The 18175-nt window shown below is 48.3% G+C and overlaps 1 protein-coding gene across 1 annotated transcript in view; it reads right to left on the reverse strand.

Moving 5' to 3' along the window:
- Positions 1 to 18175, reverse strand: part of LOC144766856 (lectin-like) — a 107416-nt gene that overhangs the window by 31632 nt on the left and 57609 nt on the right. Inside the window, exon 3 of the mRNA XM_078650572.1 lies at positions 3420 to 3577. Coding sequence (XP_078506698.1) covers positions 3420 to 3577 — 158 coding nt within the window. The remainder of the gene's footprint in view (positions 1 to 3419; positions 3578 to 18175) is intronic.

The following is an 18175-nucleotide window of genomic DNA, read 5'->3' on the forward strand; positions in this document are numbered from 1 at the left end:
CCAGTCATTGAGGATGTTCAGGGGGGGTGGGGGTTCTGCAGGGGATTGGGTGGGTTGGTCTTCAGGTTGGTTGTCGAAGCTGTTGTGGATGTCTGCAATTTTGTTGTGGAAGAATGAGGCTAGGGAGTCGCAGAGGGCTTGGGAGGGGGTGATGTCGTTGGAGTTGGCTGAGGGGTTGGTAAATTCCTTAACGATGTTGAATAATTCCTTGCTGTTGTGGGCGTTGTTATCTAGACGGTCCTTGAAGGCTGCTTTCTTGGCATTTCGGATTAGTTGGTGGTGTATGCGGGTGGCGTTTTTGAAGGTGTCCTTGGTGCTGGTGGTTGGGTCTTTTTTCCAGGCCTTCTCCAGGGAGCGACAGAGTTTCTTGAATTTCTTGAGATCATCGTTGAACCAGGAGGCCTTCTTGCTGCCTAGTTTGATTTGTCGTTTTTTCAGTGGTGCTAGGGTGTCGGCGCTATTGGATAACCATTGGGTGAGGTTGGTGGCTGCTTGGTCTGGGTTTGAGGAGTGGGCGGGGGGCTTTTGAAGAAGCGATGAGGAGATCTGGTCGATGGTGATTTTGTTCCAGTTTCTTTGCAGAGTGGGTTGGGGGTGGTTGTTGGGTGTGGGCTTGTTGTAGGTGAAGTGAACGCTGCTGTGGTCAGTCCAAAGGAGAGCTGTGGTGTGGCTGAAGGAAACATGCTTGCTGGAGGTGAAGATAGGGTCGAGTGTGTGACCTGCGAAGTGGGTGGGGGTAGTGACAAGTTGTTTAAGTCCGAGGTTTGCGAGGTTGTCCAAAAGGGTGGTGGTGTTGCGGTCGTTGTTCTTTTCGAGGTGGAAGTTGAGGTCTCCCAAAAGGATGTAGTCCTCGGAGGGGAGCGCGTGTGGAGTGATGAAGTCCGTGATGTCTTCACTAAATTGTGCGCGGGGTCCTGGTGGCCTGTAAAGTAGGGTGCCTCTGAGTGTGGTCTTGGGGTCGATGTGGATCTGGAAGTGAAGGTGTTCAGAGTTGGCGAGATTGACGTCTGAGCTGGTTGAGATGCGGATGGATTTCTTATGGACGATAGCGATGCCTCCTCCTGTGTGGCCGGTACGGTCTTTGCGAATGATCTTATAGCCTTCCGGGATGGCAATGGTGATGTCTGGGGCTGAAGAGGCATTCATCCATGTTTCTGTTAGGAAGGCGACGTCCGGAGAGATGGTGTCGAGTAGATTCCAGAGGTCAATGGCGTGTCTGTGGACCGAGCGGGTGTTGAGCAGGATGCATTGAAGGTGGTTGGGATCGGATATCTGTTGTGTGTTCGTAGATGAAGAGTTGTTCTTGGTGCCGTCGAACTTGCAGGAGTAGCAGGAAAAGGGTCCGTGGGTGTGTCCAGGAGCGGTTTGGACGCAGATGGGGGAGCGGCCAGGGTTAAGGGCTAGGAGGGTGGTGGTATCGTAAGTAATGCGGGAGGGGTGGGCATTACGAGGATCAGGGGCTCTGGCGCTGGGCGCGGTCCCGGCACGGACGGGCGTAGACGGGCTTACCTTTGGCGCACCTTCGGCGCGACTGGGGCGCGAACGCTGCGCGTGGACGCTGCGCGTGAAAGCTTCTGTCATATATAGATAGTGGAGGGGGGCGGAGCGTGGGAGGGGCTGCTGGGAGGCGGGGAGGAGACACGGTCCACGAGTGACCAAACCCAAAATGGACGGGCGGAAACGAAACAGGGACTCCAATCAGAGCGTCAATAAAGTAAATAAATACACATTCAATGCAGCGCAATATACAATGAGATGCTTCACATAGAAAAACGATACCAGGCGCTATGTTCCCCTCTAGGCACTCAGGGAATGCAGGCTACGTCGGAGCGCGATCACCCAGGCAGGCAAAGGGTGTTAGGAGCAGCAGCTGGGGCAGGCAGTCGTCAGAACCAGCAAACGGAGCAGGAGGAGTGGAGCAATCAGCCAGGAGATCGTGGCTGGGAGCGTGGGGGAGCGACCACAATGGAGCTAGTCCAGGTGGTCACAGAGGGGTTTGGGCAGGGTCGGGCTGCTTTGCTTGTGGGTGGGAGGGGCTGCTGGGAGGCGGGGAGTGGGGAGAAGACACGGTCCACGAGTGACCAAACCCAAAATGGACGGGCGGAAACGAAACAGGGACTCCAATCAGAGCGTCAATAAAGTAAATAAATACACATTCAATGCAGCGCAATATACAATGAGATGCTTCACATAGAAAAACAATACCAGGCGCTATGTTCCCCTCTAGGCACTCAGGGAATGCAGGCTACGTCGGAGCGCGATCACCCAGGCAGGCAAAGGGTGTTAGGAGCAGCAGCTGGGGCAGGCAGTCGTCAGAACCAGCAAACGGAGCAGGAGGAGTGGAGCAATCAGCCAGGAGATCGTGGCTGGGAGCGTGGGGGAGCGACCACAATGGAGCTAGTCCAGGTGGTCACAGAGGGGTTTGGGCAGGGTCGGCTGCTTTGCTTGTGGGTGGGAGGGGCTGCTGGGAGGCGGGGAGCGGGGAGAAGACACGGTCCACGAGTGACCAAACCCAAAATGGACGGGCGGAAACGAAACAGGGACTCCAATCAGAGCGTCAATAAAGTAAATAAATACACATTCAATGCAGCGCAATATACAATGAGATGCTTCACATAGAAAAACAATACCAGGCGCTATGTTCCCCTCTAGGCACTCAGGGAATGCAGGCTACGTCGGAGCGCGATCACCCAGGCAGGCAAAGGGTGTTAGGAGCAGCAGCTGGGGCAGGCAGTCGTCAGAACCAGCAAACGGAGCAGGAGGAGTGGAGCAATCAGCCAGGAGATCGTGGCTGGGAGCGTGGGGGAGCGACCACAATGGAGCTAGTCCAGGTGGTCACCAAATAAATGGAGCTAGTCCAGGTGGTCTTCAAATAAAGAGGTTTCCTTTGTACTTCATCGGTGTTTGGTGCAGCTTTAAATTCTACATCCACTATTGACATCAGATCTTCCTGAGGGAAATGGATTAGTTGGTATACTCAAGAATGGTGTGACGCCCTATATTGTTTCCAAATCTACATGCAATGTTTGACAAATCACAAAATATTATCACTTTCTCTACTTCACACTTAATCCTCCCCTTGTCTTCCTTCTTCCTCTATTTACCCTTTAAATAGGGAAAGACAATTAAGATTCCACACTGCTCTATCGCCTACACAAACAGCATTTTAAACACTGCCACAACTTTCACCACCTGAAACTGCCTCTACGTCATTACTAACCAATGGCGTAAATCCATTCTCCCGATTTATTTTTCAAACTCTCCAACTTACCTATTCTAAAATGTTGGTCTGTGTGTATTTCCATATGCATAAGGCAAACTACTGAGCTGTTTATTAGGGTGGGAACTCATGAAAGCAGTTACCCCGCAGAAGGCTCACACCACAGAGACTAGACATGCGCCGAAACATTGCTCCATACCTCAGCTTCTCCCCAAGTCATCTGGACACTGAAATATCGATAACAGTAATCTTTTCGCAGCTGCCAGTCGTTCTTCTTCCTCACGCGCTGAACTCCATCAGGGGGATTTTTGTTGTTCGCGGTGTTTCTCAAGGGTCCGGGGGTCACTCCAGAGTCCACTAGGGAGACAAGCAATGGAAGAAAATTTAAAGCTGATTCTAATTATATGAACATCTTGTGGTCACAATATATGATGGAAATAGAACAATTGAATGGACTTTGCCACATTTATATATAAACAGCATAAATAAGTATTATGAATGTTGCTAAGGGAAGCAGTGTTTTATATTTTCATAGTCTGGGGGAGGGGGCAGCAGTACAGATAAAAAAATAATATTAATAGGTTCTACTCCTTTCAGTTGCATCATTGTTCTCTATGAACAGTACAAGCAGTGCAAAAATACAGTAGGAAGGCTCGTCTACTGTGCTTCAGGGCTGTACTTGTATTAAAACACTCCTATGCACTACCAGGTGGAAGAGCAAGAGTCTTTTTAGTAAGTATACACTGATGTTGACTTAGTAAAAAAACTTGTCTGGGTCCATATAGTAGTTGCTACACTTTTAAGGCACATATTACACTGTCAATATAAGGTAAATAAAAGCGGTGTTTGTGAAATATTTCCAAGGCATCATTGCATTCAGAGCTCATGTGTTGCTGAGCCTACAGCGCTGAAGGATTATGTGCAGGCTTCGGGGAGCTCTTGTTCAGCCTTCTGAATGCCTGCAGTGCTGAAGGCTTCAGTCTGCCGGCTGTACTGAGGCCTCCTTTCCATTTATGACAGTAGGGGTGTCTTGTCTACCCAGCAATGCTGAGGGCTCTTCTCTTCCCAGCAATGCTGAGGGCTCTTCTCTTCCCAGCAATGCTGAGGGCTCTTGTCTTCCCAGCAATGCTGAGGGCTCTTGTCTTCCCAGCAATGCTGAGGGCTCTTCTCTTCCCAGCAATGCTGAGGGGTCTTGTCGACCCTACAATGCAGAGGGCTCTTGTCTCCCCTGCAATGCTGAGGGCTCTTCTCTTCCCAGAAATGCTGAGGGCTCTTGTCTACCCTGCAATGCTGAGGGCTCTTGTCTTCCCAGCAATGCTGAGGGCTCTTGTCGACCCTACAATGCTGAGGGCTCTTGTCTACCCTGCAGTGCCGAGGGCTCTTGTCTACCCTGCAATGCTGAGGGCTCTTGTCTACCCTGCAATGCACATCGGGGTAGTCGTATTTTAGAAACACCAGTTGAGTACTTTAAGTCTTTGTTATTTAGGGGGGGGGCTAGAGGGCGCATACGCGGAATGGCTGCCTAACCAAGCAGCTCCCGCTCCTTGGCACTTTATCCTGTAATTATCCTTTACCACAGGTGAGAAAAACAGTAATTTCACTCACCATTAGGTGCGGCAGGTCGCCCTCTCCACTCGACCAGAGGCTTGGGCTGCAGATGGCATCGGTGCTGGCGTAAGCGCCGCCTGAATATTGACCGACGACACTCTCGGAGGATACGAGCTAAGAAGGTCGGCTGTGCTGGACTACGCGGGACCGGGGCTTGCCGCGGGGTGGAGGGCCCGGATCGCGGTTGCGATCTCTGAATCCATGCGGCTCCTGCCCGGAATCTTGTGCCTGGCGTGCGATGCGGACACTGTCGCCGTCTACTCGCCCTCGACTGCGGGATTGACCCGTTCGTGCACGGCCCGGGAGGCGTTCTGACCATCAAGGAGGTGCTGGGACTGCCGCTGGGGCTCCTGCCGTCACCGCGTGGTGTCGGAAAATTGCTGCACCTAACTCGGAGCTGTAAGAGGTGAGCGGCGCCCCGTCCCTGGCGGAAATCGCTACCCTTACTATCGCCTGCAGGCGGTGGGAGGCCGGGTGTGGACGTGTCTCCCCGAGATCCCGGCTGCGGCTGCTTCCTCTGCCGATCTTAGGCCTGCATGCACCCTGGCCTTCCGCATACGTGGTGGCCCCTGGACTCCTGGGGCTTCACTGCCTGCCCTACGCCCACTGCTGTGGCTTGCTAGAACTGGGATTGACTCCCGTAGGGGCTGCACTGTTGATGTGTCACATGCGACTGCAGAGCTAGCTACTGGTCAGTTCCTATCCCACGAACTCGTGTGCTCTACCCTTGTTTCCACGCGGTGGTGCTGACTTCGGACCCGCTCTTATACAGTGTGGCTATAGGCACACCACCACTGCTCATGATTATTGTTGCCTATCTTCTGTGAGAGTCTTGGCGGCGCGGAGAGCGACTGGTGACCTGTGTCCCCCCATGGAGCGGCTCTCGGTTGCTGGAGGTGCTGCATCAGACATCGGTTGGCACTGAGTACACAGGCGGAGGGCTACCTGCACGAGGGTGTGTCCACTGTTGAGGCCATACTATCCCTCGGTCGAGACTCGGCTACGCAGCGGCAGTGGAACACGAGGTGGCGGAGAGACCGCGACTGGACGCCAGCATGGTGCGCCCCGAGCACCGTCAAACGAAACTGAGCTTCGACGGCGCCAAAAAAGGCACGAAATCAGTGCCTGCTGATCCTGGATCGAGCGATGCCAACTCGAAAGAAGTCCCCTCTCCCACTAAAGAACTTGACCTACACAGTCTGTTCCAAGAGATGAGGCAAGGATTCGCCACAGTGGTGGAAAAGGTAGACAGCGTGACCTCTAGACTTGCCGCCCCGGTCCACAAGGTAGACCGTCATGAGGAACGGATAATGGCTACGGAGCAGCGCATCTCTGATAATGACGATATCACCTCGTCCCACACCACGCAACTGGCCCGAATGGACAACCTGCTCAGAGTCATAGCGTCCAAGAATGAGGATTTGGAGGCCCGTAGCCGACGCAACAACATACGCGTCACGGGCATTCCGGAATCCACAGACACGGGCAGAATGGAACTCTATGTTGAGAAGCTCCTCAAAAGCTCGATAGGAGAGGATGCATTTTCGCCTCAATTTATCATCGAGAGGGTGCACCGATCATTAGCGCCTGTTCCCAAGCCAGGACTGCCGCCTAGACCAATCATTGCTAAACTATTGAATTATCATGATCGCGACACCGCGCTGAGGGCGGCCCGGACCCAGCGCACCCTGCAATACAATGGTGTTACTTTCTCCATATATCCGGACTTCACCCCCCTGGTGCAGGAAGAGAGACGCAAGTTCATCCCTGTGAAGAAGAAACTGCGGGAAGCTCAATTGGACTATGCCTTACTCTACCCGGCGAAGCTGCGGATCACACATCCGGGTAAACAGCGCTTCTTTACAAATCCTCAAAAAGTGGAAGATTTCCTAAAAACGATCCATAAGGCCCGAAGGGGAGAATGCACCATTGGGGCAGACCTGGAGGACGATGACCCATCCTTGGCTGCGGATGAACACTGATCACTTGAACTCACTGGAATTCCTGTGACTTTGCATTGCTACTCTCTCGTCCGTGCTTCGGGGGTGCGAGAGGCGGTGTACCTACACGGCAGACCTGCGCTGAATCATCTCTCCTGTGGTAATGTACTCCAAGGACCACTTTCCTGGCCCTGGCCTCCACCAAGGGCGGTACAGGTTCGGAGGCCATTGACGGGTGTAGTGGCTGTGCAACCTTGATGTTGTTTTCCTTTCGGGTGTCCCCCATACAAAATGTTATGTTGTTGAAGTTGAGGGGAGGGGGGTTGGAGGGAGGAGATGAGGGTGGGAACTGATGGCTGCTGGCATGTTTGGGATGCTGTAGTGGGAGGGGGGCCGGGTCGTGTTGGGGAGGTAGGATATACACGTGGAATGTTTGCTCGAGACACTCAATGCTATATTATACTGATTCGTATGAATGGCCCGGTCATTGCAGCTTTACGACTGACAGGGGGGGATGCCTCAAAACTCCATTATCTATGGCGGTCTTAGGGACTGATGCTCAATTAAAATGCATAAACAAAACAAAAACAACTGCCAGTGCTGAGAACCTATTTTTTAGGATTTCAATCTGAAACGGAAGTGGTTATTATGAATGTAACAAACAACCTGCTTTATAAGTTGCAACTGAGTTTTTTAATAATTCTTTTTCAGTGCTTCAATGTTTAGACCATATACTTCTTTTGTGCATGGAAATACAAAAATGCCAATCAATCATACTCCATTCAAACAAACAAACATACTATGATCTCGGTGTCAATGTCCCTTTCAACATGTCATATAGAAAATATTTCTTGTTGTAATACAATATGCGATTCTTTTGTAGTCAGCAAAGTCGTAAATGAAATTTGGAGAAGAAATAGTCTCTCAATTTTTACAAAAGCTCTGTTTAGAAATAGATGCTTAAATGACCCGAGGTCAGGTTGGTCTACGCGTTTCAAACCCCGTGAGTAACCGGGGTTCTCCTCAGGACCAAAATTGTCACTTGCCTTGTGAGCCAGGGCTCCCCTTATCACTGAGGTTGGAGTGCCACTTGGAAATGCCATTGAATGGACGAGGGAGAAGCATCCAGCCTCCTTGAGTGAAGCACACCAAACCGAGGACCCGCCACACCCAAATATCGAAATTTACCGCCGGCAAGAGGGTCGCCACTACAGACTAAAGGAGACTGAGCCCCCTGCAGCAACAGCGGCCCCGCCGCGCATTTCCACCCACAATTAAGTCTAATATGTTCGATAGAGACCTAGTCGACCTAAGTCCAACGTCACATCAATAGGATATATTATTCCAATGCACAGAGCCTATTGGGAATATAGGAACTACACTACATGGCGCCCAGTGTTTGGTAAGGCACTAATTTAATGCTAGATACTGGAGTAACTCAGTCATGCTTTTCACAGAGACCCCTTTTTCCCGTAACATACTCCAATAGACATCTGGAGTGGGTTAAAGGATAAAATATCCGCCATAACTGAGTAGGACGAAAATCCTATGTATTAGTTTTCGGTTTGATTCAATGTTGAAGGATACAGTGTTCCAAAATATTGTGCACCTTATCTTTGTTTCCTTGAAACTCTCTCTGTAAACTTTCAGTTAACGAAATGAGTGATCCCGAGAATGGTGGAGATGCAGTAAATGCAAACCAACCAGGTTTAGACGTTACAGGTTTGCAAGAAACTGATGCGGATGCTATAATCATCCCGGAAAACATTTGGAAAACCATTACTATGAAGCTCATAACAAATGGCCTATAATCAAGAGGTGGTAGGGTTATTTTTCTCATAGAGGTACATGAATATTGGCAGACAGAGGTATTCTAATTCATGGATTGTCTTCCCTGAAGCAAATCCAAGAGCAAATGTGTTTCACTTCAACAAAGAAGAGGAAACTCCAACGGAATACACTCCTTTCGAGGATATTGAAATTCCATTAACATACCAAGAGCATGCGCTCTGGTTTAAAGACGCCCTACAACATCAAAATCACATTACCAGGCTCGGTCCACTAGGTAGACCAGGAGCAACATGGCTGGTACTAGCCAGCTATACACCACATTCTGCCATTGAAGAAATGTTAGGTCCAGAACTATTAGTTCAACTAAAACTATTAATCAAAATACATAGACAATTGGTCCAATATGTCATGCGGACTCTAACAGCCCAAAATGCTATCAAGATTCCACAGCAAACCCCTTACCAGGGGAACACAAATAAAATTATACCACAGACTATACAATCAGTCATTGGTAAATTCACTGCAAAACGGGAACAAATTCCATTCTGGTTAGCTCAAAAGATTACTCAAATAGAGGCAGTATTTTCAGATAGTACACCGCATGAGAAACACAGAATTTTAACAATCAGTTTGCCAATGGGGATCACACCACACCTGGAGGACTGTGACCCTTGGGGTACAGTCTTTGCTGCAATCTACACAAAAACTCATGGTGTTCTGTCTATGGCAGTAATACCAGACGTCCTGAAACAAATTCAAAATGAATACGAGGCAGAGCCTGCTTTAAATCTGGGTATGCAATTACTTAAAGATTTCAAACAGGTCTCAGCTATAATATTTGCTAATATTAAAGGTGAAAATTGCAAAAAACACAGTTGATGGACAGAATGTAGAACAATGTCATACATTCATCCCAGTACAAGGATCTGGGCCTAAATCCATCGTTTTTTGCACTCCATACCACCCTGGGTTAGACACTGGCTATATGCAAATCAGCTCTGACCCTGTGACTCATGGGAAGAGTCCAGTCCGAACTACCAAGCCATGTCTTTCCCAGACCGGAATCAAGCATCCAAGGACCGGTTTCTGGCTATCAGACTTCATCAGCCTGGATAGCTTGACTCCAGTGGTGTGGAGAGCCTGGGACTCACGTCTGAGCATACCCAGCCCACTCGGGGTGAAAATTGCAAAAAACACAGTTGATGGACAGAATGTAGAACAATGTCATACATTCACCCCAGTACAAGGATCTGGGCCTAAATCCATCGTTTTTTGCACTCCACACCACCCTGGGTTAGACACTGGCTATATGCAAATCAGCTCTGACCCTGTGCCTCATGGGAACAGTCCAGTCCGAACTACCAAGCCATGTCTTTCCCAGACCAGAATCAAGCATCCAAGGGCCGGTTTCTGGCTATCAGCCTTCATCAGCCTGGATAGCTTGACTCCAGTGGTGTGGAGAGCCTGGGACTCACGTCTGAGCATACCCAGCCCACTCGGGGTGAAAATTGCAAAAAACACAGTTGATGGACAGAATGTAGAACAATGTCATACATTCACCCCGGTACAAGGATCTGGGCCTAAATCCATCGTTTTTTGCACTCCACACCACACCACCCTGGGTTAGACACTGGCTATATGCAAATCAGCTCTGACCCTGTGCCTCATGGGAACAGTCCAGTCCGAACTACCAAGCCATGTCTTTCCCAGACCGGAATCAAGCATCCAAGGACCGGTTTCTGGCTATCAGCCTTCATCAGCCTGGATAGCTTGACTCCAGTGGTGTGGAGAGCCTGGGACTCACGTCTGAGCATACCCAACCCACTCGGGGTGAAAATTGCAAAAAACACAGTTGATGGACAGAATGTAGAACAATGTCATACATTCACCCCAGTACAAGGATCTGGGCCTAAATCCATCGTTTTTTGCACTCCACACCACCCTGGGTTAGACACTGGCTATATGCAAATCAGCTCTGACCCTGTGCCTCATGGGAACAGTCCAGTCCGAACTACCAAGCCATGTCTTTCCCAGACCGGAATCAAGCATCCAAGGACCGGTTTCTGGCTATCAGCCTTCATCAGCCTGGATAGCTTGACTCCAGTGGTGTGGAGAGCCTGGGACTGACGTCTGAGCATACCCAGCCCACTCGGGGTGAAAATTGCAAAAAACACAGTTGATGGACAGAATGTAGAACAATGTCGTACATTCACCCCAGTACAAGGATCTGGGCCTAAATCCATCGTTTTTTGCACTCCACACCACCCTGGGTTAGACACTGGCTATATGCAAATCATCTCTGACCCTGTGCCTCATGGGAACAGTCCAGTCCGAACTACCATGCCATGTCTTTCCCAGACCGGAATCAAGCATCCAAGGGCCGGTTTCTGGCTATCAGCCTTCATCAGCCTGGATAGCTTGACTCCAGTGGTGTGGAGAGCCTGGGACTCACGTCTGAGCATACCCAGCCCACTCGGGGTGAAAATTGCAAAAAACACAGTTGATGGACAGAATGTAGAACAATGTCATACATTCACCCAAGTACAAGGTTCTGGGCCTAAATCCATAGTTTTTTGCACTACACACCACCCTGGGTTAGACACTGGCTATATGCAAATCAGCTCTGACCCTGTGCCTCATGGGAACAGTCCAGTCCGAACTACCAAGCCATGTCTTTCCCAGACCGGAATCAAGCATCCAAGGACCGGTTTCTGGCTATCAGCCTTCATCAGCCTGGATAGCTTGACTCCAGTGGTGTGGAGAGCCTGGAACTCACGTCTGAGCATACCCAGCCCACTCGGGGTGAAAATTGCAAAAAACACAGTTGATGGACAGAATGTAGAACAATGTCATACATTCACCCCAGTACAAGGATCTGGGCCTAAATCCATCGTTTTTTGCACTCCACACCACCCTGGGTTAGACACTGGCTATATGCAAATCAGCTCTGACCCTGTGCCTCATGGGAACAGTCCAGTCCGAACTACCAAGCCATGTCTTTCCCAGACCGGAATCAAGCATCCAAGGACCGGTTTCTGGCTATCAGCCTTCATCAGCCTGGATATCTTGACTCCAGTGGTGTGGAGAGCCTGGGACTCACGTCTGAGCATACCCAGCCCACTCGGGGTGAAAATTGCAAAAAACACAGTTGATGGACAGAATGTAGAACAATGTCATACATTCACCCCAGTACAAGGATCTGGGCCTAAATCCATCGTTTTTTGCACTCCACACCACCCTGGGTTAGACACTGGCTATATGCAAATCAGCTCTGACCCTGTGCCTCATGGGAACAGTCCAGTCCGAACTACCAAGCCATGTCTTTCCCAGACCGGAATCAAGCATCCAAGGACCGGTTTCTGGCTATCAGCCTTCATCAGCCTGGATAGCTTGACTCCAGTGGTGTGGAGAGCCTGGGACTCACGTCTGAGCATACCCAACCCACTCGGGGTGAAAATTGCAAAAAACACAGTTGATGGACAGAATGTAGAACAATGTCATACATTCACCCCAGTACAAGGATCTGGGCCTAAATCCATCGTTTTTTGCACTCCACACCACCCTGGGTTAGACACTGGCTATATGCAAATCAGCTCTGACCCTGTGCCTCATGGGAACAGTCCAGTCCGAACTACCAAGCCATGTCTTTCCCAGACCGGAATCAAGCATCCAAGGGCCGGTTTCTGGCTATCAGCCTTCATCAGCCTGGATAGCTTGACTCCAGTGGTGTGGAGAGCCTGGGACTCACGTCTGAGCATACCCAGTCCACTCGGGGTGAAAATTGCAAAAAACACAGTTGATGGACAGAATGTAGAACAATGTCATACATTCACCCCAGTACAAGGTTCTGGGCCTAAATCCATAGTTTTTTGCACTACACACCACTCTGGGTTAGACACTGGCTATATGCAAATCAGCTCTGACCCTGTGCCTCATGGGAACAGTCCAGTCCGAACTACCAAGCCATGTCTTTCCCAGACCGGAATCAAGCATCCAAGGACCGGTTTCTGGCTATCAGCCTTCATCAGCCTGGATAGCTTGACTCCAGTGGTGTGGAGAGCCTGGGACTCACGTCTGAGCATACCCAGCCCACTCGGGGTGAAAATTGCAAAAAACACAGTTGATGGACAGAATGTAGAACAATGTCATACATTCACCCCAGTACAAGGATCTGGGCCTAAATCCATCGTTTTTTGCACTCCACACCACCCTGGGTTAGACACTGGCTATATGCAAATCAGCTCTGACCCTGTGCCTCATGGGAACAGTCCAGTCCGAACTACCAAGCCATGTCTTTCCCAGACCGGAATCAAGCATCCAAGGACCGGTTTCTGGCTATCAGCCTTCATCAGCCTGGATAGCTTGACTCCAGTGGTGTGGAGAGCCTGGGACTCACGTCTGAGCATACCCAGCCCACTCGGGGTGAAAATTGCAAAAAACACAGTTGATGGACAGAATGTAGAACAATGTCATACATTCACCCCAGTACAAGGATCTGGGCCTAAATCCATCGTTTTTTGCACTCCACACCACCCTGGGTTAGACACTGGCTATATGCAAATCAGCTCTGACCCTGTGCCTCATGGGAACAGTCCAGTCCGAACTACCAAGCCATGTCTTTCCCAGACTGGAATCAAGCATCCAAGGACCGGTTTCTGGCTATCAGCCTTCATCAGCCTGGATAGCTTGACTCCAGTGGTGTGGAGAGCCTGGGACTCACGTCTGAGCATACCCAGCCCACTCGGGGTGAAAATTGCAAAAAACACAGTTGATGGACAGAATGTAGAACAATGTCATACATTCACCCCAGTACAAGGATCTGGGCCTAAATCCATCGTTTTTTGCACTCCACACCACCCTGGGTTAGACACTGGCTATATGCAAATCAGCTCTGACCCTGTGCCTCATGGGAACAGTCCAGTCCGAACTACCAAGCCATGTCTTTCCCAGACCGGAATCAAGCATCCAAGGACCGGTTTCTGGCTATCAGCCTTCAACAGCCTGGATAGCTTGACTCCAGTGGTGTGGAGAGCCTGGGACTCACGTCTGAGCATAGCCAGCCCACTCGGGGTGAAAACTGCAAAAAACACAGTTGATGGACAGAATGTAGAACAATGTCGTACATTCACCCCAGTACAAGGATCTGGGCCTAAATCCATCGTTTTTTGCACTCCACACCACCCTGGGTTAGACACTGGCTAAATGCAAATCAGCTCTGACCCTGTGCCTCATGGGAACAGTCTAGTCCGAACTACCAAGCCATGTCTTTCCCAGACCTGAATCAAGCATCCAAGGGCCGGTTTCTAGCTATCAGCCTTCATCAGCCTGGATAGCTTGACTCCAGTGGTGTGGAGAGCCTGGGACTCACGTCTGAGCATACCCAGCGCACTCGGGGTGAAAATTGCAAAAAACACAGTTGATGGACAGAATGTAGAACAATGTCATACATTCACCCCAGTACAAGGATCTGGGTCTAAATCCATCGTTTTTTGCACTCCACACCACCCTGGGTTAGACACTGGCTATATGCAAATCAGCTCTGACCCTGTGCCTCATGGGAACAGTCCAGCCGAACTACCAAGCCATGTCTTTCCCAGACCGGAATCAAGCATCCAAGGACCGGTTTCTGGCTATCAGCCTTCATCAGCCTGGATAGCTTGACTCCAGTGGTGTCCATCACCACCCCCTTTTGTACCAATATTAAAGGTGAAGCAACATCCATGGCGATCCACCAAAAATTAAAAGAACTTGATGTAACTGAGCAACCATATGAACTGGCCAGAATAATAGACAAATCCTATGAAGAACTAGGTAGAGATAGTTTGGGTGGGAAACCAGTTAAGCCCCAACTAACAGAAAGTCCTGAAAAGGTCTTTATTAAAAACACTCTCACTACTCCTAAAAAGAAGTGGGAAAATACTAGACAGACACTTCCTAAAGAGAAGCGTTCTCAATCCAGAGGTAGGTCTCCTCAAAAGGAGTCCTCTGAAAAGAGGTATAACCTCAGGAATAGGGATAATTTGAGAAAACCTGATAGATATCAAGATACTGATACACGTTCCTCTTGTACCTCTCAGACTTCCTCACAGAAATCGGAAAGAAGAGGACGGTCAGAGCACACGGAAGAACGTGTGAAGTCCAAAGACGTTCAACATGTTCCGAAAAATAAGAAAACCCATTCCTCCAAGAAGAAGGTAGCAGGTCTAAAAAGTCAGACATGCCGAGGATCTTGAGGACACAATTTAAGAACGGGGAGTGGGCCCTGACAATGCTGGACAGCGCAGCAGCAGTTACCATAGCTCACGAGATCTTGAAGGATCATCTGGAGACTGTGGACTTGAATGAGTACATTCAAGTTGAAACAGCTGATACCAGGGTTAGTGTACCCCAGAAGTTATATGAAGTAACACTCCAGATGGAGGGGGACATAACTAGGAAAATAAGAGCACTCTTTTGGGACAAGCTCTCTAAGGGTTATGACATTCTTCTAGCTGAAAAAGACTGTCCACCAAAATGTGTCAGGGAGTGCCCACATGGTGAAGACATCATTATGCCATCCTTCTCTAATCATATTCCAATTCACTTAAAATACACCTATGCCAGAAAATGGGCAGTAACCCAGGCTCTAGCATTATATAACAATCATGTAGGATGGGATGAGGATTCCTCTCACCATAAACTCCAGTTAAAAAATCAACCAACTGCTCAGATGCAGTATCCAGTTAAGCAAGAAGCTAAAAAACAGGTCAGGGAGATCTTAGATCAACTTGAATACTAGGTGGTGATTGAAACATGCACCTCGTCCATGAAAAATCCGTTGTTTCCTGACTCCAAACCAGACAATACATATCGTCTAGTTAAGGACTACAGACATTTAAACTCTTGTTGGAAAATTCATAATGCACACAGTGCAGCATTAATGAATAACATTGTGCGTAAAAAATATAAAACAACATTAGATATTTAAAACGGTTTCTTCTGTCAGAATATCGCACCTGAAAGCAGGTACGTGACCGCTTTCTCAATTATGTGGACACAATGTCACTTCTGTCATCTCCGCCAGGGATTCAAGAATTGTCCAGAGTTATGTTCAGCCAGAGTAACAGAGTTACTACAAATGTATGATGATGAGGTATTATCTTTTTCGATGACATCTATCTAACAGACGATGACTTGAACAGGCACTTGAACAGAGTGAACACCTTAATACTTGGTTTTGCATCTGAAGGGTACAAATTCAACTTTAAAAAATAAAGAATTGCCCACCTCAACGTCCTTTTCTTAGGATACAAACTTTCAAGTGAAGGCAAAAACCTGGCAGCAAAATGTTTAGAGAAATGTGCACTGCTCCAACCTCCAAAAACACGGTTCAAACTGCAGTAGCAAAGGAGAGACCTCTCGCACAGGGAAAACGCATAATGGTTGTTACTCCTGTATGTGCCCTAGATGCAGTGACAAAAGCAAGCATTCCTAATGCAAAGGCTTTATATTCGAGATGGATATAATGGGTTAACTCTCTTGCTGCAACAGATGTTGAATACGTGTTTGACCCCTACTTGAAAAAACAAGAATTTTTACAATACGAACAAGAATGTCCTCTGCCCACTGAGATTCTGCCTCTAGAATAGTAATAATGTATGATTTATACAGACGGTTCAGCAGAGCCCGCAATTGGGGGTAAACAAGCTTATAGTGCTGTTTGAGCGATTGTCAAAGGTTGCTGGCGCGAAGGTAAATTTAGACATATGGTCACAAAAACTCAATCCATGGAGATTGTACAGCTCAGCGAGCTGAACTACACACTTTCAAAATGGCGCTGGAAAATACCGATCGCGAATTCCCCACACTCATAGTGTGCGATTCGTATTACTGCATTCAATATTACAATGAATACTTGAAGAACTGGATTCAAAACAGTTTCAAAGATGCAAAAGGTGGCACAATCAAGCACAAGTTGCATTGGGAAGAAGTAGTTCTATTACAGAAAGAACTACAAAAGACTCACGTGATCCATACACTGAGTCATCAGTGTGATGGCGTTCATGTTGCAGGAAATTCTTTGGCTGATGAAGCCACGAAGGCAGCTGTGCAAACGGCTTCCGTAACTGCAATCACTCGTTTAAAAATGAAAATAGACAGTGAAATAATACTGGCTGTCAATACTTCAAGCAAAGGCAGCGGTGCAGCGTTACTCAAATACTCATATATAATAGAAAAGAACAATGTTCCATTTGCTCGAATCCCTGGAGTGGGGGATAGGGTACTTCCAAACATGGAACATAGATTAGGACTAATCTTAGCAGCACATGAAGGGCTTGCCCCTGCAAATGCAGTTGTTTCAGCCACAGTGTCATTATTAAAATAAAGATACTGGTGGTCACGCATGAGGAAACAGACCAGAAACTATGTTTTGGAATGTGAAATCTGCCAAAAGATGAAGGTTTCAACCGTGAAATGCCCGGCGCAGACACCCCTTCTAATTTCAGATAAACCATTAGCATGTGTTTACCTGGACCACTGTGGTCCCGTACAAAGGGATGGCAACTATAAATATATCATGGTTGCAGTGGATTCATGCTCAAAATTCATTTGGATGTGGCATCAGCGCTCGGCTGACGCCCAAACTGTTATAAAAGATTTGCGAGTCTATATCAGCACATACGCACTCTGCACGCTACATTCTGACCAGGGTCCTGCGTTTAGCTCTCGATCTTACAAAGAACCCATGGTCAATCTGGGCGTTGCATTGTGGCACTCAAGTCCATTCCATCCTGAGGGAAATTCTGTAGTGGAAAGACAAAACAGGGACATAAAGCAATCTATAAAGCTAGGGTATTAGGCTCGGTGACGGGTGGGTCAAACGTAGTTTAAACAAACTGCCAAGATAAGAAGGAATTTGAAGGAATAGGAAGGAATTTGGGCCTTCATACAGAAAACCAGTACCTGTGCTAGCAATCCATGGATCAAGAACAGTGTTACTGCCGCCCCTTGCTGGAAGAAAGGAGAACCGGTTTGTATCAATCGAACTGGTAAAACTACACCATGTGACTGATAATAAGTAGTAGGCCCAGTGGACTCCAAAGATGAAGCAGATGACCAATCTTGCTGCTATCCAAGAGGTTCAAACTGAGAGACTCATCATCTTTGAAGAATCTGCAGTAAGAAAAGAAGGACTAAGCAACAAAGCAATGGAACTTGTGCCTCTTGAAACACAAAAACCAGTTCAAGACACTCCTGTCTACAATGTTATAGCCTCGGACTATACTAATATGACAAGGGACCAACAAACTCCAGCGATTTCGAGTAATCCGGATGCAATACCAACAACTGACAGAACTGCCTTTGGCTATTTTATCAACTTTTAATCTTTTTCTGAGGATCCCAGTGAACCCGAAACAGCAAATAAAACTTTCAAAGACCAAGTAACAGAACTTTTTCAGCAACTAGAAAAGACTCATCTGGTTTCACCATGGGTTGAATTTTGGATTGTGTTAGGCGTACTTTTTCTCCTACTTTGGCTCATTCTTGTATTAAGTTTGGTAAAACTGATAGATGGGAAATATAGCAAAATGGACACAGCAAGTAAGAACATCAACTTGCCCCTGAAGCCACACAA

Source organism: Lissotriton helveticus, chromosome 1_1 (assembly GCF_964261635.1).
Source record: "Lissotriton helveticus chromosome 1_1, aLisHel1.1, whole genome shotgun sequence".
Classification (NCBI taxonomy): Eukaryota; Metazoa; Chordata; class Amphibia; order Caudata; family Salamandridae; genus Lissotriton; species Lissotriton helveticus.